This window comes from Onychomys torridus, chromosome 21, assembly GCF_903995425.1.
Source record: "Onychomys torridus chromosome 21, mOncTor1.1, whole genome shotgun sequence".
Classification (NCBI taxonomy): Eukaryota; Metazoa; Chordata; class Mammalia; order Rodentia; family Cricetidae; genus Onychomys; species Onychomys torridus.
In genome coordinates, this window is record NC_050463.1 from 35,288,090 (window position 1) to 35,310,756 (window position 22,667).

Here is a 22,667-nt window from a genome sequence, read left to right on the forward strand (position 1 = left end):
TAATAGATTTGGCAATATAAAGATTAAAAAGGCAATACCCACTGAAATACAAGAACTACTATCACAAATGACTGTTAAAATTAAGCCTGTAATAAATGTTTTGAAGACGTTTTACTTTTTGAGATAAAGTCTCCATACGTAGGTCAGCCTAGCCCAGAACTTGCCATACAGCCCAAGTTGGCTTCAAACTTATTCTCTTCTTGCCTCAGCCTGCTAAGTACTAAGATTAAAAAACCTGTGCCAGTATGGCTGCTCAATTATACTTTAAATATCACATAGGAGAGATTTAAAATGATCAATTAATATTTTTCACACTACATACGACTCAAGAGAAGAGAAGACATATTCTTTTTTATCTCGGGTATCTGGTACTGACTGAGGAGGGAGAGTCTGTTGTAAATCAGCGGTATGATACATCTGCCTACGCACAGAAACAAGGGTGTAAACTTGGTGCACTTTCAGCTACATCACTGCTCTGCTTGCCAATCACAGCGCATAGAGAAACTTAGTAATTAACAAGGTAATAAAGAATCTCTAATGGACACTGATAATTTCTGTGGAAGGGTATAAGTAAATGTTTGCTATAGTCAGCCCTAAAATTATGTTAACAGTCCCAACTGTTTATATCTTTTAATTAGTATATTTAGAAAAACACAACTTCAGCAGAAAAGTGGCATCATACAATAAATTATTTGCACGCGATTTTAAAGGGCCAGAGAAAACAGATAACACATCCCATGTTTTTTACTTACTCTATTTTATCCATTTCTTTATCTTAGTCATTTTTCAGATCTCCTTATTACACAGGGAAACACTGGTTACTTTACAGAGCTGCTCAACACAGCAGCATTAGCCTACGTGTGGTCATCTGGAATTAAATATAATGTAAAATTCACTTCCTTCGACACACTGCCCACATTCTTAGTCCTTGACGTCCACATAGAGCTAGTGGCTACCAAACTGACTTCTTTCATTTTCAACATGGTTTCCTCCTACTTCCTGAATGTTTCTCCCAAGGGCCTTTTCCGAACCACTCATCATTAGCTAGTGTAAGGGCTGATGTTCTAGCCCGCCCTTGTTTTCTACTCTCCACTGCCCTTTACAGTATGCTCTGCCATCGAGTCACCCACTAGGAAAGTGCTGGCTGACTGATCTTCCGTCTGACGCTTACATAACTAGACTAGTATTGGCATATGATTGGATGCCATAACTCTTTCCAAAGAACAGGTTTTTAATCTTGGGTATATTTTCAAACACTTATATCTCAACTTATGTCTTTACTTTTATAGGAATAAAGACTTAATTTTATAATGGGAATTAATTATGAGGAAATTCCTCATTGATCATCAATTGTAAATGAGAAACAGCCAGACACTTGGAATAACATGGGAACCTTAGGGTGTTTAATATGGATTAAAGAAACAAAGTCTTTGGTTAATTATTCTACATAAACTTGTAAAAAATTTGGGAAATAATTTTAAATATCATACTTAAAGTTTTAAGGTTAGATTATTATAGATGATAATGTATGGATTACAATTCATTGAGAACTATTCTTTAAAATGAGAAGAAAAGGTAATTATTTGATATAGCAAAGCTTTCTTTCTTTACCCTCCAGTTACAGGAATCCAGCTCAGATCTCAAACATGTTAGGCAAGCACTCTACCTTTGCACTAAAACCCTTAGCTTTTGTTTGTTTGTTTGTTTTCAAGACAACATTTCTCTGTGTAACAGCCTTGGCTGTCCTGGAACTCAACTGATAGTCCAGGCTGGCCTTGAATCAGAGATCACCTGCCTCTGCCTCCTGAGGGTTGGGATTAAAGGCGTGCGACACCATTGAAAAACCGCTAGCTCTTAAGACTTGAACTTACTAAAACATATTCTAACTCTCTAGTTAACTGGAATTCTGATGCTTGCTTGTTCCCCTGCGCAGACAGTAAATAGGAAGTCACCATGGACAAAGAGAGGAAGGAGGCTAGGCGTTAGATTCCCACATGACCTTCTGAGTCTATGATTTAATGAAAATGAACCACAGCCCATTTTCATTTATTCACCACTAAAATGGAGCCAGTGACATTATGTGGCAGTATCTAGCATGTATGCTAGCACATAATAGGGTTTCAATGGCTAATTCCTGCATAACCAACAAAGAAAAACAAGCAGTTTCCAGAACACAAATGGTCCAAATCACATACATTTTGGTCAATTCTTAAAAAACGTTTATACTAATATCTTCCAGTGTGTATATTACACTACTGATACTTTGAATTAAGGGTAAGGTATCCATAACTCATTACAGATTTGGTTGCATAAACATTTATTGTGTATACTAAAATGTCCCTTTAAGTGGGTTTCCAGGTTAGGTTTGGAATTCCATTTTTAACCCAGGTCTCCTGGCCTTGTTACTGATCAGTTTTGCTAGCTACTCTGCAAACATTTTGATCTCTGACTCCCTTTAAAAAAAGATTTGTTCTGAGACAGGATCTTACTACTTTGCTCAAGCTGGCTTCAAATTCACTAGCCTCCTGTCTCAGCCTCCCAAGTGCTGAGTTATACATGCATGCATAGGCAAACCCAGCCTAATTTCTAACTTTGTGTTTATCTCTAACCCTTTAGAACAGTTGCAGGAAGGAGTCTAACTGGAGGGGACTGCTAATGTCTGGGAAGTCCCCCAGACAACTTGACAAGTGTCTTTGCTTTCTTCCTTTCTTGCATCTTAGAAGAGGCCTCAACCAAGGGAGGAAGTAAATAGACATACACTTCCCTGGCCAGAGCAACTGCAGAAGTGTAGCTATTTCAGAATGTGATCTTTCCTAACTCGGCACTGAAGCACCAGGCTTGCTTTCTCGATACCAACTAACTGAGCAGGTAGGAAATGTGTGCAGCACATGACCTATTTAGTGTTTCCCTAGATAAAAGGATAATTTAAAAAACCGCTATTAGGTAAAGAAAAAAAATTAGTCCTAAATGGATGTTCATTTTCTCTCTTCCTCCTGGATATTCTGAGATTCTAAAATTATCAATGAATAATGTCTGTTCAGTTCATCAATATCTCTACAGGAGGCAAGTAGGTTAATATTTTAAATATTTTCAATAAAGTTTGAAATAAAAATATTTTTAGTCATCTGAACCTTGGTATTAACTATATAAACCTTAAATAACATTTGGGATAATCATTAATATGGATTATTATTATTATGGGATATTGTGGCAATATTTCCAAACTTCTTGATACTCTAAATTCCTACCAACTCCACTTGTGGTATATGTATGTAGATGTGTTATTACACGCACACACACACACACACACACACACACACACACGCACGCGCACGCACGCACACACACACGCGCGCGCACACACACACACACGCACATGCACACACACACACACGCGCGCACACACACACACACACACACACGCGCGCGCACACACACACACACACACACACACACACACAGTTGGGATTTTTTTTTTCTTTTTTGAGACAGGATGTCACTCTATAGCCCAGGCAAGCCTGGAATTCACTATGTAGCCCAGGTTGGCCTCAAACTTGTGACAATCCTCTCTCCTTAGTCTCTTATATGCTAGGATTACAGGCATCGTTTGGCATGCCTAGTACTTTATGAATATAAAGTTAAGGCAACAAAAAGATGAATAAGGAATAAAGTTATTTGTACCTCTATCACTGAGGTAAAATTAACATTTTATTAATATAGAATTGGAGAGACATATAAGAGTGAGATTATAGTATATACACTGTGCTTTCTTGGTCAATTTTTTTTCATATAACAATACATCAGGGACATTTAAAAGGTAAGAAATTAAGATCTATTATAGAACTGTAAGTACATAAACAAAGTTTTCACAAAGTGCTGTGTAGGCTATACATACATACACACTTCAGCACTTCCCATCATTGGTACCCTGCTGATGGATGTGCTGATGGAAAAAACACTCTGTGAAAAATAAGTACTCTGAGTAATAAAACAACTTAAAGTCCCCTAAACATGTCATGAATCTCCTAAAATGGGAGAAGAAAGTCTGTATCAAACTCAACTAAGAACAAAACCACATTTCCTGGTTACAGATATTAAAAGATTGTGAAACTTAGTTTTATATTTTCCAAATTTCTCTGTAAGAAAACATTGTAGGCTACAGACTCATTTAGTAGTCTGTAAGAGCCAGGATGTCTGACTTGACAACTGCCTCCTGCATCCATCTTGTTCAAGGTACTGGAAGCATCTTCACCTCAACTTCTCTTTAGAGTACTGGTCTGGACTAAACAGAACCTATGCATCTTCTCCAAACTCCACTCACATCACCCTTCTCCTAGTTCAAAGATCCTCAAGTGGTTTGAATACCCACTTCCTCCAGTCTCAGCACAGAACCATGGCTTCAGTCTGGTTCAAGCAAGTGTTCCCCTGTGTCCTTGGACTGGACTGTGGTTACAAATGTCACCCTGGAAGATGAAGTGGTAAGCATTCTTTGAAAGTATTTCATGAGCTGGGAGTGGTAGTGTTGTGATCCCAGCACTTGAGAATGAGAGGCAAGAAGGTCAGGAATTCAAGGGCTTTCTCAGGCACATAACTGGTCTGAGACCAACCTGGGCTACAGGAGAGGTTGTCAAAATAACAAAAGGCTGGGTCGCCTTATCACTAAAGCACTAACCTAGTATGAATGAGGCTTTAGGTTCAGTTCCCAGCACTAAATACTCCCCGCCCCAAACAACCTAAACAAAACAAACATTTCTTACATTATCTTGACTGAAAGCAGCCAAAAACAAAAGGAACAAAAAACTAAGCTAAGAACAAAAATGTTACTGAATATTAGGATTTCATAGCAATTGCTACCTTCAAAAACAGTAAATTACTGGAAAGGGAAAAAAAGATGACAGATGGAAGACAATTTTCTCTTGTCTAAATATCAAGCACTATAAAAATTTATATAAAATCAAGGATAAAGCAGCAAAATTTGTCTTTTTCTTCTAAATTTAAACTTATTTAGGTAGACAAATAAAATCCTATTCATTTTTCCTATGCATTATGATACCTTGAAGTACTCATTCATTGTGGGTGGTTTAATCTAGCTAATTAACATATGCTATATCCCAATGATCACTTTCATGGTGAGAAGACTTAATATCTACTCTCCTTCCTGCATTCCTCAAGAATGTGAGATATCGCCACTAGCTGTAATCATCATGCACACAATAGATCTGTTAAGACTCATCCCTCATAGCTAGCTGTAGTGGTTGGAACGACGTCCTCTCAACATCCTACCATCCCTATAGACTGCCTAAGCCTCTCACGGCCACCATTCCACTGCTTCTACACTGTATGTGTATAAGATCACATGGCATTTGTATTTCTGTGCCTAGCTTATCTCGCTTATTGTAATGATCTCTAAATTTGCCACAGGAGTATCTCCTTTTTATGGCTTAATAGTATTTCAGTGTGTGTGTGTGTGTGTGTGTGTGTGTGTGTGTGTGTGTACACATTTTCTTCATTTCCATATACCCATTGATAAGCATGTAAGTTGACCCCATATCTTGGCTAAGGGAATACAGTTATCTATTATACTGATTTTGTTCCCTTTGGTTATATACCCAGAAGTGAGATTCCTAAATTGAATGATCGTTCTGTCTTTAATATTTCTTGAGGAACACACTCTTTTCTTTATCATGGCTGTACTAATTTACAATCCCACATACATACACACTGATGCAGCCGTTCTAACATGAACATGTCTCACTGGCTTCGCACTGCCCGTAAGTGACAGAGGCAGCAAAGAAACTGCGCATGGAGATGATTTCTCTCTCCACCCTTGATAGGTGAATGGCTCTTAAACTTAAGCACTGTCTTTAAGGCCTGTTAAGACATTTGGTCCCTCAACTGAGATTTTAATTCAGTAGGTATTTTTCACAGGTGATTTGCGCATGTTTTCAAAGACTACATCTCTCTTACCAGGCTGGATCTATTGAATACAAAATACTAGAAGGTATACTTTATCCATGGCATTCTGTTTGATAAATTGTCTTTAATCTCCAAAACCCTAGAACCAGATTCATATGAACTTTGGCTATCTTAGTTTCAAGGAGAAAAAAAAAAATCAGTCATTTCTATCAAGGAATTCTTTTTTCTAAAAAAGTGGAAGGCATGATATTAAGAAATGCCTAATGAGGAACAGGAGCTGGATTACAATTCCCTTTCTTTACACTGTCCTCTGAATAATGATATTTTGTATGCTGTAAGATTGGCTATTTATTAGATTTTAGTTAATGTACTTTAGAGAGACTACTGATGGGTTAGAAAATATGACTCTTTTGTATCTGTGTGGAGCTTAATCATTTGGACAATAAATACCTGTTTCACCTTAGTGGAAATGTATACTAATTTTAGGTAAATAAAATTAAGTTTTTTCAGCTATGCTTCGGAAAGCTCACTTTGGAAATTTTTACAAAAATCAAGGAGGCCCATATACTACTTCACACATTAAGGAACGAGTGGAGGCTGTGTTCCAACCCCCTAACCTGTTCAAAAGTCAGGCACTGCCATGTAGAGGAAGTCAAAAGTTCATACTTAGCAGAGGGAATCCATCATTATTATGATGGCTTCCAAGACTGGATGCACACTGGGACTGCCTGGGAAAGTTACAAATAACAGATTTTTGGCTCTTTGTAATAAAGTCGTCTTGAGGAGTGGCATGGAGTTTAGTAAGGAGCCCTCTGAAGAACTACTACTCTGTTCCAGAAAATCTACAACTTTTGAGATTTATACAGATGGCTTTCAGGAAAAAGAAATTTTTCCTATGAGGAAGCAACTAACCTATAATGTAATGAATGATACACCATCAGAAAACTGAGGACACAATGTTATGGGGAAAATGTTAAAATTAAAAAGGGTGTGAGAATAATGAAAAATTCCATTGTACTTTAGGACTATTTATCAATTAATAGAAGCTGTCAATTAAAGCTTACATTGAAAAAGGAGTACTGGGCTACCATCCATGACAAGATTTTAAAGTACATAAGCAATCCCTCCATTCTGAATCTCTGTGAACTTCCAGGCCTTGATTCACAGACAGCGTCCCCTACTTTTCTTGGTTTCTCCAGGTCATGGAACATACTTGTTTATGCTCCCACAGACCTCCTAGATATGGTAGGTATTCGGCAGTTAATGTCACAGGGCAGAGCTTTACACTCAGAACTCCAACCTAAGTCAGAAGACACAGACTTCAACAGTCATGAAGTTAAATGAACGGTAGGAGATCTGTCATCCAGACGCCCTCTTACACACTTGTTTTCCTGGGGAAAATCTTTAAGAGACAGAAAAAACCCAAAACAAACAAACAAACCAAAAATCCCTTGCTCTCACAAATTACCATCAAATCTGAATTTACTTTTCTAATGGTAACACTTCCATTATCATCAGGGTCACACTGATTTTAGAGCTATTCTACATTCTCCTACTATATTCTGAGCGAAACCCTGCTTCTTAGCCACCACTGTATCCCTGGCACCTTACATACATAGTGTTCTATGCATGTAAGGAACTGGACACATCTGCTGAATGAATGAATGAATGAATGAGTGACTGCCACATGACATCCTAGTCTTTAGGATGTGCATCCTGAGTTTCAGGATCCACTCATGAATTACTTTGCTTACCCATTTCTTCCTTTCCTAAAACTTATTACAGAAGCTGTAATTTGGAGAAAATACTTATCAAGCTATGAATTCTAAGAAAAGTTACTCAATCGTAACACACAGGTTAATGAGAAAAATTGAGGCAAGAGTATTACCTTCTTGAAATAGCTGTCGGGCATAAGACGGCTCTCTGCCCTGAGGTTGGAAAAAAGCATAAATGCATTTCCTTACTAAATCTTCCCAGCCAGTTCTGCCAGCAGCTCTCAGGGAACTAGTATCAATAGAGATGATTTTACCTATGCAAAGAATGAAAGTTGACATTTATGACAGAGTCTTGATATAAACCATCCATATTTCAAAATTACCAACTACATCCAATGAATATTCTCTCTTTCTGAATATTTGATAGACAAAATCATTAAAGAGGACCATTTATACTTATTACATACAGTAAAGGAGTATGTTAGAGACATGTTAAGGATTGTTTGGTCTTGGATTGTTATGCATTAGCATGTTAGATTCAGTTCTAGTCAGGTGTTAAAATCACATCAAGGCTAAGAGTGTAACTCAGTTGGTCCAGTGCTTGTCTACAAGGCCTGCAGGTCTGAATTCAATTTCTGCTAAACAGGGCATGGTGGCACATGTCTCTAAGCACTTGGGAGGTAGAGTCAGCCTCGGCTATGTGAGAGCCTGTCATCAACAACCAGAGATAAACCATTTCCCCAGACACAAAATCAGCAAAGTCATCTGAAGCTGCTGAGACGTATCAGTTCAAAATCCTCAGGCCTGTTCTTTGATCCCAGCTCTGTGTACCGCTCCTCTTCACAACTAACTGCATTATTTACTAGAGAACAGAAGTAAAAATGAAACATATTATTCTAGTTGAAGCTATTTTCCAATGGGCTAAGTGAAGAGAATAGGAGAAAGAAGCAGGCTTTCCATTTTTATGTCTGGTTAGTTTTTATAGACAATTTTACAACAAAGACTGGAGGCAACAAAAGTGAACTCAGAAACAGCATCAAATCAGAACCATAAGATTTATGAGGCATCATACTACTGAAATAATGCTCTATAAAATCCAGCAGTAATTTGCTATAGTAATTATATTTGGCCAAATTGGCTAGGAGAGAATTATGGCAAGTTATTTTTCTGTTAATAGGGGCCAACTGATGGAGTCTGGTTTTTCAGGCCGAGTTTTTATAAATACACCCATGAGAGCCCAAGTTCAATCCCCAACACTTCCCTACCCCAAAGGCACTGCTAACATCATCTTCTCTGCCACCTGTTCTTGTCAGGCTTCTGGGTTTCTTAGCAATGGTTAAGTGAGAAACTGGTATCTCATTGCTCTCCAGACTTGAATCCCCTTAGTTCCTGAGTGCTTTTCATGTTTCTTCCCTGTTCATGTTTCTTCGTCTATGAGTGCCTGATTGTATTTCCTCCTTTTGATATAATCAAGCCAAGCCTACCATAATGTGTGTGCTTCTTCATTTAACTAGAATTATATACACTCTCTTCTCCTCCCTCAATTCGGTCTTCTGAGTATTAAAATATTGATGCGCTTTTCTTTAACTTGTTGGGGTCTGGGATCTAAGGTACCCAACTCTACTTGGGGATCTCATCACTCAACCTTGGAATAAATGTAGACAGAAAGAACACCAGTTGAAAATCAAGCAGGAGAAAATTGTTACTTAGAACAGTTTGAAGAGAGTCTGGTGAACACTAAATTGAAAGCACTAACAATTTTGGATTTTTGATAATTTAACTTTTGTCTCTTACTATGCCATACATAAAAGTTTATTATAGTAACAATCTCCAACTGTTGTATCATCTTCATGTACAACAGTGCTCCTCATAAGCAATGACGAGGGGAGGGGGGTGTGAGTCTGAGGCTGTGGGAGAGAAAGCAGTTACGTTTTCAGCAATGGTGTAAGTGATTCTGCTTAGCAGAGAGTCATGAAGAGTTTGGTCTAGAATATCTCTGCTGACCAAATGGAAGTCGAACCAACCACTAACCAACCAAACAGAAAACAACAAAGACAACAAAAACCCCACCATCCAATGTTTCTTGATGGAGGACTTAAAAAAAAAAAGGGGACACAAAGCTGGGCGTGGTGGCACATGCCTTTAATCCCAGCACTCAGGAGGCAGAGGCAGGCCGATAGATCTCTGTGAGTTTGAGGCCAGCCTGGGCTACAGTGAGAGTTCCAGGACATCTAGGGCTACACAGAGAAACCCTGTCCCAAAAAACCAAAAACCAAACCCAAACAAAAAGACACAAATCATTCCACATATAGTTTAAAAGTAACATTAAAATGAAGTATTTAGTATTTACCTTATCTCACCATACTCTATGAATTCTTCTCTCTGATATAAAATACTAGCTTTAAATTTTAAGTCTACTTTCTATTTCTCTGGTAACTTGGTATGAGAAGTGAAGTACACTACTGTGGTCAAAGGTAATATAATATAAAAGAAGAATACTTCATTGGGGATAAATATTTTCATTCCCAGCAATCAGTTACCATTTTCCACATTTCCCACTTATAAAACAAGTAAGCTGGTATGAGTTATTTTCAAAAATAAGTCTTATTTTAAATTACTTTAAGATTTATTTTATGTGTATATGCATTTTGTCCAGATGTATGTCTGTGTACCATGTGTGTGCCTGGCATCCTCTGAGGCCATAAGAGGGCATCAGATCTCCTGGGACTGGAGTTACAGACAGTTTTGAGTTGCTATGTGGGTGCTGGGAATCAGACCCAGGTCTTCTCCAAGAGCAGCCAGTGTTCTTAATTTTTGAGCCGTTACTCCAGATCCTGGAATCTGTTATTTTTGAGGTCCCAATTGTTGTGAATAGTCATGATTATTTTTATTTATTTATAATACCCAGATGCAGCTAAAATTTTAATTTAAATTCTTCTCTGATTTAATGTAGTATTGAACTTACAGAATAAACTGAGAAGTACTGTTTATGAACTATCTCATCACCATTGTGTGTCTACGTGTTTGTGTGTATAGGTTCATGTGCCCTGGGTGAAAGGTCAGGGACAAGTCCGTGGAGTCAGTGCTCTCCCCCACCTTAGGTGGGATTTGGGCATGGAACCCAGGCTGCTATGCTGGGCCAGGTCCCATAACCATACTACTGGCTTGTTCACTAACTAAGCCTCTTATGTCTGACACTTACTATACAGCCTGACAAACAGCCTTCCCAATAGGTTTCATTCTGTGCCTCATAAAGCCTTTATCTGGCTTCTTTTTATATTAATCAGTTACTGAAAAAAAGACCAGTGTTCATTGTCAATGAAACCTACTTCCTTCTTTATAAAATATTTCCAGGTTTCAATAAGGGCCCATTGAATTTTCCCAGTGTTGCTCTGAATGAAAGTGGAAGTGAACACAATACATGCTAGACTGGGGAAGGGATGAGGAGGTGCAGTCCCTTCCTATGAACATGATCCATGGCAGCCAACTCCCAGGCCCCTCCTTACTGTATTTTCCTATCTGTGCTAACTTACTTCCCACTTTCTTTTTCGGAAGAACATTTGGGACTTTATCTTTAAAAACAAAGAATAAAGCATATAACACAAGAATACCAGATTTCTGAGAGCTAACTAGAATCTTTAAAGAATGAAGATGGTGTGGTGGCTTGCTAACTTAATCCCAGCACTCAGAGGCAGAGGCACAGGCCTCTGGTCTATAGAGTGAATTCTAGGATGGCCAGGGTTACAAAGAGAAACTCTGTCTCAAAGACAAAATAAGAATTGTAAAAATGTGTACAATTAAAATGGACAAAGAGGGGCTGGGGATTTAGCTCAGTGGTAGAGCACTTGCCTAGCAAGCGCAAGGTCCTGGGTTTGATCCTCAGCTCAAAATAAATAAATAAATAAATAAATAAATAAATAAATAAATAAATAAATAAATAAATAAATAAATAGACAGATAAATAAATAAATAAATAAATGAAATGGACAAAGAAAGAATAAGTTCAGTTGAAGTCATTTTTAAAAGTTCTTCTCAAAAAATACCCCTACTATCTATCTCTTTTAAAATTAGGGAGGTGACTGGGAGGTGTAACTCTGAGTATGTAAAAACATGAAAACCTGAATGTCAGGATGAAGATAAATTAACTAGAAAAATGCCTTGAGGAACTGTAAACAACAGCTGCAATTTGTTCTAGATGGGAATCAAATCTTTTTTTTTTAAGATTTATTTATTATTATGTGTAATCTGCATGTATGCCTGCAGGCCAGAAGAGGGCGCCAGATCTCTTTACAGATGGTTGTGAGCCACCATGTGTGTGCTGGGAATTGAACTCAGGACCTCTGGAAGAGCAGCCAGTGCTCTTAACCACTGAGCCATCTCTCCAGCCTGGGAATCAAATCTTAAGGGCTTTTAAGAAGCAAGTATTATTTTCAGGCACTCTCCTGTTACACCATGCAGCCCTGCTGTCTGCCTCCCGGTCCTACCAATGTTTGAGCTTCTCCATTGTTTCTTGAGTCAGGAGTGCTCACTGTAAACAAGGCCCTTCCACACTGACCATTTCCAACACTGACACTTAGACGTGTGGCACTTCTTTATACTTGGTGGTCCATGGGCTCAATATTATCTCAATCCTCAGTAAGACCTTTTAGAACAACCACTGAATTTCAAAATGAGCTTCCAAGATCCACCACAATATGGAACTACAGCACTCACTCTCTATTTGCTTCAAAGAAGGCCTTGCTCTGCTGCTCAGGCTTGTCCTAACGTGTCGGCTCAAGTGATGCAATCACTTCAGCCCACCTAGGAGCTGGGACTACAGGAATGCACCTGCTGGTATGTGTACCTTTCCTCATTGGTTTCTACTTGCCAAATACATTACACATTTTACCTGCTTTTATTTGTGTGTCTGTGCATATGTGCATGTGTGTGCTTTGTCCATGACAGGAGCTGGTTCTCCCTTTCTTACATGTGGGTTCAGGGATCAAATTCAGGTCATTAGACTTGCAGCCCTCTGGATGGCCCAGCCAAATACTTTTAAACATATCATTAAACCTACCATATTTACATCCATTTGTAAATGTATAGATACATATATCAACAAATTTGAATTTCTTCCTTGATTATAAAAATGGTTCATGATCAAACAGATATATGCATGTGAACATTTATAAAAACTGGTCTCTACAGCATGATGCCCATGACATTAATTACAACATCTAAGGATCAATACCAGGATGACTATTTAAAATGCTTTCTATGTGAGATTGGGAAACAGAGGATGTTACATTTGGATATTATCAGTGCTAAGTTTACATTATTAATATCCAGGAGCATTTTAAAATTTGTGAATACCTGTAGTATCTTGCTTGGTCATAAAGGATTCTACACCTGTAATAGCTGGAGGCCGAGGTAATCGTCGAGCAATACAAATCAAACATGACTGGAAATCTGCCCAAAACAAGAAGAGAAAATTGAGGAACAAAGGACAGAGAAAATGTTTACACCAATTACTTAGCAGTTTTGATTTTAAAATGGCATGTTTCAGGACTTACCATAATATTAGAATCATTCTACCACAGTGGTTCAACCTTCCTAATGCTGGGGTCCTTTAACACAGTTCCTCATGTTGTGGTGACTCCCAACATAGAATTATTTCATTGCTACTTCATAACTGTCATTTTGCTACTGTGAGGAATCATGGTGTAAATATTTTTGGAGACTGAGGCTTGCCAAAGGGGTCAAGACTCCTGGGCTGAGAACCACTGCTAACTTTATAGCATAGAAGACCTAAAGTTCCTGGCAACACGAAACTGGTAGCTCTAAGAAAGTCTGTCAGGGGAAAGCCTCTCCCCACCCAGTACTGCACATAAACTGTAGAGACAGGTGCTGACAGCAGAGGAATAGTCTGGTTGGAGTGAAGCAGGACCAGCTTGCAATTTTATTTTTGTTGTTTTCATTGCTATCAACTAGGCTTGAGGGACTTAGGTTTGCTAAGCACATGCTCTGCCACTAGACCACCCCCCAATACTATTTTAAATTTTAAAAACTGTGTATGAGTGCTTCGCCCGTATGTATGTTTGTGTACTATGGGCAAGCAGTGCCTACAGAGGCCAGAAGGCGTCAGATCCACTGGAACTGGAGTTACTGACAGTTGTGAGTCACCATGTAGTACTGGGAATTGAACCTGAGTTGAAGGCCATTTGGGGAAACACAGTGAAACTTTATCTCAAAAAGCCAAATGGGTTGTGCCTGGTATTTGGGAGGAAGAAGCAGGTGAATCTCTGTGTGAGTTTGAGGCTACCTTGTCTACACAGCAAGTTCCAGGTCAGTCAGAGCTACCCAGTGAGACCCCATCTCAAGAAAAACAAAATGTAGGAAAATGAACTGTGGTTATGACATATAATAGAGTAACCAAAAACATTATCTCAAGAAGGTAGTATGTAATCAGTTTCTGTTGTTCCTTCAAGCCAAAGATAAAACAATCACTTTAAGATGACCTTTACCTTCACCATCTTCTTGGATTGATTTTGGCTGGGACACTGTGAAGCATTGCATTACTTCATAGCGCTGGCAAGCTTCCTGGTTCTCGGTACCTGGCTCGTCTGGAGGGTGAATTAGCATCCTGCAGTTAAATGTATGGCTATTTCGGCGTGTTGCCTCTTGAGGCCAAGGAACTCCATTTACTAGGGAGACAAAATTGATTTATATGCTTGTGAATAAAGTGATAAAAGCATAAATTCTGAAGATACAAAAAACAAAAACAAAAAACAAATCATACTTCAAAGCATCTGGCTAATTAGATATCCATATTAAAAGACTGGCACACATCCTCAGATCTAATATAATGAGTCAATAAGGCACATCTACCAGTTAGAAACTGTAACATCTCCAAGAAAATATGAGTCACACAGCAAACAGACCACTTCACTAATAGCATTTGGAAACAAAGACAAAATTAAAAATTACTAGTGCTGTAGTTAACCCTTTTTATTCGCAGCTATGTATTTTAAGGTGAGAAAATTCAGGCTGCAGCTACAATGTTAAGCAGGACTCATCAAAGGCCAAGCCTAAGGGCAGGCTCTGTGTATGGGGCAGAAGAGTAAAAGTCCGTGACTTAGACTAGAAAAGAGAAATACTGGTTTCTTACAGCCATTCTCCTGTACTGCATCAACTTAACTAGCACAGTTTATATGTTACAGTACTTTGAATAAAGTGGATAAACAGTAAGTAATACCAAGAGATTGCTAGCAAGCAAACACCATCTCCTTTAGTATAAGAAAATTGAATTTAGTTTTATAAAAGAGCCTGTATATTTCAAGTCAAAATCACTGTGTCGTGAGTCAGAGTTCTACTCACAATGTCCTAACAGATTATGGGTTCCCAGGCGGTCAGAGAGGTTTAAATCCACCCGCCCACTGCTGACCCACTTTCATGTTATACATACCATCATTCTACAAGGACAAGAGAAAGTATGAAACTCACTTCTCTTGCACGAAGTTCTGCTTTTCCAAGTTGTTGGGTTTTGGTGACTTAGTATTTGATTTCCAGTTGCTTCAGCTTTACAATTAAGGGATCCACTGGATACTCTCTAAAGACAGGTGTACTCTACAGTCCACAGCAAAACACCCCAAATCCTTGAGACTCTAATTCTAATATCAAACTAGAGATTTTGTAGAGGCCATCATTACAGGCCCCAGTTACCACTATTCAAAGAAGACATAAGGTTTCTATTCCATTGAGGGAACAATGTGGGAAATAGTGAACCACAGGTAATAGTTTTATACATATGTCTAATTTATTTGTGGGTTTATGGTGATGGCCTTTTTCTTACTATTGAAACACATATAGGCTAAACGGTGGAATCAAGCAGACAGAATAAAATTAATGTAAAAATTAACCTACTTATTTATTCTAGAGCTTTCTTCTCCAACTAAAGTCAGTAAGATCCTATGATTAAAAAACAGATTTTCTTTAAGACTTTGTTGGCTACTTGTTTTGCACGATATTTATCAAATCACTCTCAGGGGTGATCTTAGCTTGCTGAACACTCTTGCAAAGGAAACCTGCTTGCTGAATGTTGCCAGAGGAGGTTCAGCTACAAACATGCTTCACTCAGTTCAGATAATGAGAAAAAGGAGGAAAAAAGGAAAACAGGCAGGGAAGGGCTAGAGTCAGGACGGCATAAGAGGCCATGAGGAGAACAGTCAGCAGTGGTGAGGGACTTCCTTCAAGTTTAATTTCATAACTTGTTAGGCCCCAAGTTTAAGCAAATTTTTTTATTGTTTGAGAATTTCATACATGCATTTAATGTGTTTTGATCAAGCCCACCGCCATTCCCTCTATTCCCACCACTATTCCCTCCCAGTTTCATGGTTTCTGTTTATATATAAGCATAAATGCACATTTTACATATATGTTTATAGTTTTCTTATATATTATGTATATGGGTGTTTTGCTTATATGTATGCCTGTGTACCACCTGTGCGCAGTGCATACAGAAGTCTGAAAAGGGTGTTGGATCCGCTGGAAATGGAGTTACAGACAATTGTGAGCTGCCGTGTGCAGAAGAGCAGACAGTGCTTTTAACTGCTGAACCATCTCTCCAGCCCCTTTTGTTTGTGTTATAAAACTCCACTAAGTCCACTTAGTGTTGCCAGTATGTGTTATGGGCATCTGGCCATCTCCTGAAGCACAGGTATCCCTCTCAGGGATCAGATCTCTGAAGAAATCTGATTCTCTCTTCCCCAGCAACCATCACTTTCCATCAGCTCCTTGGCTGTGAGGAGTGAGACTTTATGACTTCCTCCCTCTCCAAACTGGGAATCTATCTGGCATGGCTTGTGCAGGTCTGTGTGTGCAGTCACAGCCGCTGTGAGTTTATGTGTGCAACCACCCTTTCTTGGTTTGTTGTAGCAATGCTCTGGCTTTTAATCAAGTTGGTACCAACCTGGAAGCTTCATCCCTATTGGCTAGCTTACATGGGGCTGGATGGTACTATGCATGTTACCAGGGAAGAAAAATAATCATCAGTCTTTCTCAGCTATGAATCCTGTAGATACAGTATCAACCAGCCTGGCAAGACATGTCTACTAGTGTAATAGTGGCAAATACGTCATGGGAGTAACAAAGCACTTTCTGATCAGATGTAAGGCCCATTACATTGACAGAAGTAATTCCTGGCGCTGTTAATGGGGCCAAGAATCTAGTTAGGTAGGTCATAGGCCCTAGAGGAGAATCTACTATTATTCTGCTACACGGTATTAAACTGACTCCTAAGGACATCATTATACCCACAGATTAGTGCAACTCTCAGTTCTCATCAGAGAAAGCTCTTTTTGCAGTAGATGGCAATTAACACATAGACCCACAAATTGGCAATATACAGAAAATTAGAGTGCTCAGCCCTAAATGAGGCACCTGTGTCATATCCCCTCCTCCCTAGACTCAGGGATCATAGGGGAAGAGGGGGGCAGAAAGATTTTAAGAAAAACTTTTTGGTTAGTAAAAAATATTGATAACTAATAAATAAAGCCACTGAAGTAATTCTGGCAAATAAATTACATTTTAGCTATCATAACGTCTTAATAAATAAGTAATAGTAAGATACTGACTCTTCCAATACGTACAGGTAGATATTTCAGATGGTATTTCTAGATCCTCTATATTTCATAATATTCATTAGATTTCTTTTGGCTTATCTAAATTATTGCAACAGAGCTCAAGGCTTTTTCTGAACCCAAATCTTTTAAACACTAAGTCTTTACTTATAATGACTGCATTTTCACAAAAAGACAAACACAGGCCCTGTGTTCTCTGGACATGGAAAGGCTAGATGTAGAGCAGAGATCTAAAGCGCTGATGAACCTCAGGGTTTGGTTTGCAGTGTGGGGGAAGGCTGTCTAATTGGTACGACTTGTTCTTTCTTTACTCCCCACAACTCTTGACAAGTGTTTAAAAATGCTACTAACAAAAACCCCGTCAAAATGGTGCAGAACGAACAGCAAAAGGTTTTTGTTGTTTCTGTACTGGGAATTGAACTCGGAGCCCAATTGCTTGCTAGGTGCATTCAAGGCAAGTGCTCTGCCACTGAGCTGCATGCTCAGCTCAGAGCCCCTTTCAAGAAAAAACATTCAGTTCAATTTTATTTAGATAATTTTAAATTTCTTTCTTTTTTCTAAGCTCAATTTTAAAAAGAGCTAAGGAAAACTGAACTTTCTTATTGACAAGTTCTGTAAAAATAATCTGCCTCAATTTTGTGGGGAGCAGGTGAAGGAGTATATTATGAAAGGACAAGACTGTTCTTCCATGACATCAATTTCTAAGATAAGATACCTAAAATATCAAGTAGTTGTGAATGATACAAAATTATAGATCCATCTCTTATGAAAATAAAAGTTCCAAACATTTAGATAAAGTCAACAATAGTAATATTAACTAAATTTAATTCAGCTAGGTGATAGGTATCATGTGAAAGCCTTCCAAACTCCCATGAAAGATGAGGCCTAAAGAGGGATTCAGTGTGTTCCAAGGTTACACTGCTAGCAGGTGGTAGAGGAAGAACGCATTACCTGTGTCTGTTTCATATCAAAATGTCAGTGATCTTAACTTCCACAGTGTCTGCATCACTAGAGACATAAATGCCAGGACTTGTGAGAATTTATTTCCATTTTTTTTCAAACTTCAAGAAACAGCTTATTAGAATTTCACAAATGAATCTGACACTTTCACAATATAGGCTTGTGTGTGTGTGTGTGTGTGTGTGTGTGTGTGTGTGTGTGTGTGTTGCATGCACACCTGTGGGGGTATATGCATGTGTGTGCATGTGGAAACCAGAGGTTCACAGTGATGTCTTCCTCAATTAGCCTCCCACCTTGTCGTTTTGTTTTGACACAGGGTCTCTTATTAAACGGAGACCTCCCCCATATGGCTAGAATGGCTAACCAGCAAGTCCCAGGAATCTTTCTGCCTCTGCCTTTCCAGCCTTAGTTTAACAGACATACTCCACAGTGCCCATATCTTTACATGGGCATTGGAGGACTGCACTCAAGTCTGTGTGGCAAGCACTTTACCTAATGAGCCAGCTCTCCAGCTTTGTCCAGCTTCTTGTACAAAACCTCTTGCTATATCAGCTTTTCAGTGTTCCAATGTAATCTTACCTTTTATAAGTAAAATATTATGCTTAAAAGTAGAGATTTTAACACTGAAATCTTCTATACCAATAAATTGCAAAGCAATTTTGAAACAAGCTTTTTATGCTAGACTTTGAAATTTCTTGATGCAAGTGAAAACAAGAATATATTCTTTGATTCATGTCAGTGATTTATGTGTATGTAAGGTGAATATATATATATATATATATATATATATATATATATATGTTTATATGCAGATTTTTAAATAATGATCTTAACTCTTCAAATTTCCTCACAGTCCAAAACTTATATACATTCATAATAATTATACTCTGTTTCCCTTTCTGGTTTTCTAGTTTTGATAATGGAGATTTTAAGTATAGATGCTGCAATATATATTCAATGTTTCTTAGAAAAGCACCTTTTCTAAGTTGGTACAGTTGGGCTTTATTCTTCCCAGTGGTTTCTAACAGGTGACCAAGTGCCACTGTAGAACTAGATGACAGGATCTGTAACTACTAAGCATGCCCTGTGTCTGTGGGTCTTACTCTATTGTACTTGGGAGAACAGTTAGGCTATATTATTCCTACATTTCTGTTCTTTCCATCTTTGGGGGAATGAGGAAATGATGCCACTGCAGAAGAACTGTCATCTCTCTCCCAGTTGTGGTGGAGGCTAGTTGGAAAAGGCCAGTCAAGGACCTACAGGTGCCAGGAGCAGTATCATCAACATCAGATACTCGATGACACTCCAATCTTTTTTTTAAGCTGAGGATCGAACCCAGGGCCTTGCGCTTGCTAGGGAAGCGCTCTACCACTGAGCTAAATCCCCAACCCGACACTCCAATCTTATTACCTCCTGGCAGTGACGGGGGCAAACTGAATAGTAACATATCTACAGTAATCATGTTGGGATGAGTAATGTTGTGGCTTTTGCACAATAAGCCCCTTCTTCAGGGGGCAGAAGATAGCTCAGCTTTGTTTTCTGTGACCTCAGTTCTCTTCCCAACCAGGCAAGCTGATAAACTTAACAGACACTTTGTTAATACAGATGAGAATATGAACTTTTTAAGGCAACAACAACATGAAATAGCTCAATTAAATCCGGATGCAAGATCTGCAGAACGTCAGAACGAAAGAAACCAGAGTGTAAGACCAGAGAAAGAAACTCAGGGGTCCCGTGCAGTGACCCCAAGGGATCTCAGTCTCTTCCCAGAGCTCATGCCTCGGTTCTCACGTATACACATAGGTAAGGACCCTCCTAACTGCTGCCACACAGTATCTCAGAGAAAAACTCATGTTTGATCACTTTATCTGTGTGATAAGTGGGTCTTATTTCAGAGCTGGTTGAACAGAGAAATGATGGGAAAAACAGGAACAACAACAACAACAACAAAAAATCTGAAAAAGATGGAACCTGAAATTCAATATGTAAAGCTTTCCATTTTCTACTAACTACATAATGTACACTGACCACCCAAAATAGATCTACTTTAGAGACTAGGAATGCAATCAGTAGAGTCAATTGGAACTTGAGCCCTGAAAACCTCCCCTGCAGGAGGAACAAAAGGGCAGCTGTTAGTCCAGTCACGTCCCTTAGGACCAGCAGAAGGTCCAGCCTGGCCATCAGGCTCACAGTTCATCCTCTCAGCTGGGCGGCTCCCCTGGGCAAGCCATCCAATCACAGCGGGACTAAGGCCTTGAAAAACCTACGCTCCAAATGGTTACATTTCGGAAGTATGAAAGGCAGCAGCATGCACGTCCCAGCCCTTCTCCTCCTCCCGAATGTCCTTTTTGCTGTGAGCAGGGCAGTGAGAAGGGCTCTCCTTTCCTGCATATAATCAAAACTGAAAACAGAGGGAACTTTCATAGGACCTCCTTGCAGTAAGGTAACTTAACCTCGCTGCCTCCCATACTGTCACATGACATGGCAGTACACGGATGATGGAGGCTCTTGTGAGCTATTGATGCATCGGAAGCTGTAGCCACACTAAAAAGGTGTGAAGTATATTATTTTACACTACTAACTTGTATGTGTTATAATACTGCAAGTATTAGAAGTAAAAAGTTAACTTCTTTGTACCTAGTGATTTTGGGAGCAGGTTCTTGACAAATTCTGCATGATCTCCCACGTGCAGTATGCTGTAGACGCTGGTATTCATTAATTCCTCCTGATTGTACCCCAAGTAGCTGGTCACATTTTCTGACACAAATACAATTCTTCCTTCACAGTTCACAACAAAGAAAAATCCATCTAAAGCCTGCAAAGCCAGAAAGAAAAAAAAGAAAGAAAAGGATTAAGACATGAAGACACCGATAAAACATTGAGAGGTTAAAAGATAAAAGGAAACACATTTTTTCTATTAAAAAGATATTAGAAATAAATTTATGTCAAGTTAAAATGGGGACTCTTTCTCTGTGGAGGGAGGTCATGATTTTCAAATGGACTTTACACTAAAGTTTCCAGCAGGTGTGAATGAAAAAAAAATAACAACCTTCTTTCTTAGAAATAATTTCATTTAAGTACATATTTTTTATTATTTTTAATAATGTGTATGTGTGGGTTTCTGCATATACCCTTGGAGGCTAGAGAGGTCAGATGCTCCGGGGGGGGCTAAAGTTATGGGTGGTTGTAAGCTGCCTGACATAGGTGCTAGGAATCAAACCTGGGTCTCTCGTAAAAGCAGTCATGTGCTCTTAAGCACTAAACAATCCCTACAGTGCCAGAAATCATTTTATAGTAGTAAATGTGAAATAAGTGACTTATTTAGGCTTGAAAATCTCTACGTTATGTTACCTGGCCTTTGCCTTTGAGGAATTTGTGGAAGAATGGGATGACATGGATAATAAAGTACTAGTGATCAATGTGGTGTTTCACATACATGAAACACTGAGCACAGACCAGGAGGCCTAATTTGAGAGTGGTGGGGTGATGAGAAGCACCTTACAAAGCCCTACCCAATTTACAGAGAGCTAGCATAGAGGAAGAGGGGAAGAGAGCTTGGGGAAAGTCACTGGAGGAAGAAAGCAGCTCATGGCACATGACAAGGCATATAAAGAGTGTGGAGCTGAAGAGTACTCAATGCAGTAGAGGCCTGTGGGTAGCAAAGATATTAGCAAAACGGACAGGAGCCAGGTTCCAGGGGCCTCTCCTATGTGCAGAGATAGAGCCAGGCTTCTCCAAGAGGAGATATATGCACCCCTAGGGGCACAAAATATTTCCAGTGGCAGAGAACTTGTTAGACCCTTTAGACTGCAATCTAAAACATATGGTAGAACTCACACCTAATAAACATATAACATGATGGTCCTTCATGAAGTCCAGGCAGGTCCAAATTTTTAGGGAAGATCTGGAATATGGAAGCTGAAAGTGTCATCTCACTTATTTGGAATCTTCCTAGCTATTTGAAAAATGATGTAATTAATTTCTTACAGAATCTACAAACCAAACAACCCAATTAAAAATGGGCTGCCGGGAGGTGGTGGTGCCACGCCTTTAATCCCAGTACTCGGGAGGCAGAGCCAGGTAGATCTCTGTGAGTTCGAGGCCAGCCTGGTCTACAAATCGAGTTCCAGGAAAGGCGCAAAGCTACACAGAGAAACCCTGTCTTGAGAAAAAAAAAGGGGGGGGGCTATAGATTCGAACAGAGTTCTCAAAAGAAGAAATAAAATTAGAGAAGTGCAAATTAAAACAACTTGTAGGTTTCACTTTACCCCGATCAGAATGGCTGAGAGCAAAGAACTGACAAAAGATGCTGGGGAGGGCGTGGGAGAAGGGAACCGGTACGCACTCCCGCTGGGATTGCAAAGTGGGGCAGCCACTATGGAAACCAGTGTGGAAAAGTCTCAAAAAGCTAAAGCTAGATCTACCCTATGACCCAGCTCTACTACTCCTGGGTATATGC

General features: G+C 39.1%; 1 protein-coding gene across 9 annotated transcripts in view; it reads right to left on the minus strand.

The window, feature by feature from the left end:
• Ncoa1 (nuclear receptor coactivator 1) overlaps nt 1-22,667 on the minus strand; it is a 202,034-nt gene that overhangs the window by 49,967 nt on the left and 129,400 nt on the right. For all 9 annotated transcript variants that reach the window (XM_036170290.1, XM_036170289.1, XM_036170287.1 and 6 more), the window contains 4 exons: nt 20,846-21,023; nt 14,135-14,314; nt 12,984-13,079; nt 7,805-7,945 (listed from right to left, as the gene is read on the minus strand). In XM_036170290.1, the coding sequence (XP_036026183.1) occupies nt 7,805-7,945; nt 12,984-13,079; nt 14,135-14,314; nt 20,846-21,023 (595 nt within the window). The remainder of the gene's footprint in view (nt 1-7,804; nt 7,946-12,983; nt 13,080-14,134; nt 14,315-20,845; nt 21,024-22,667) is intronic.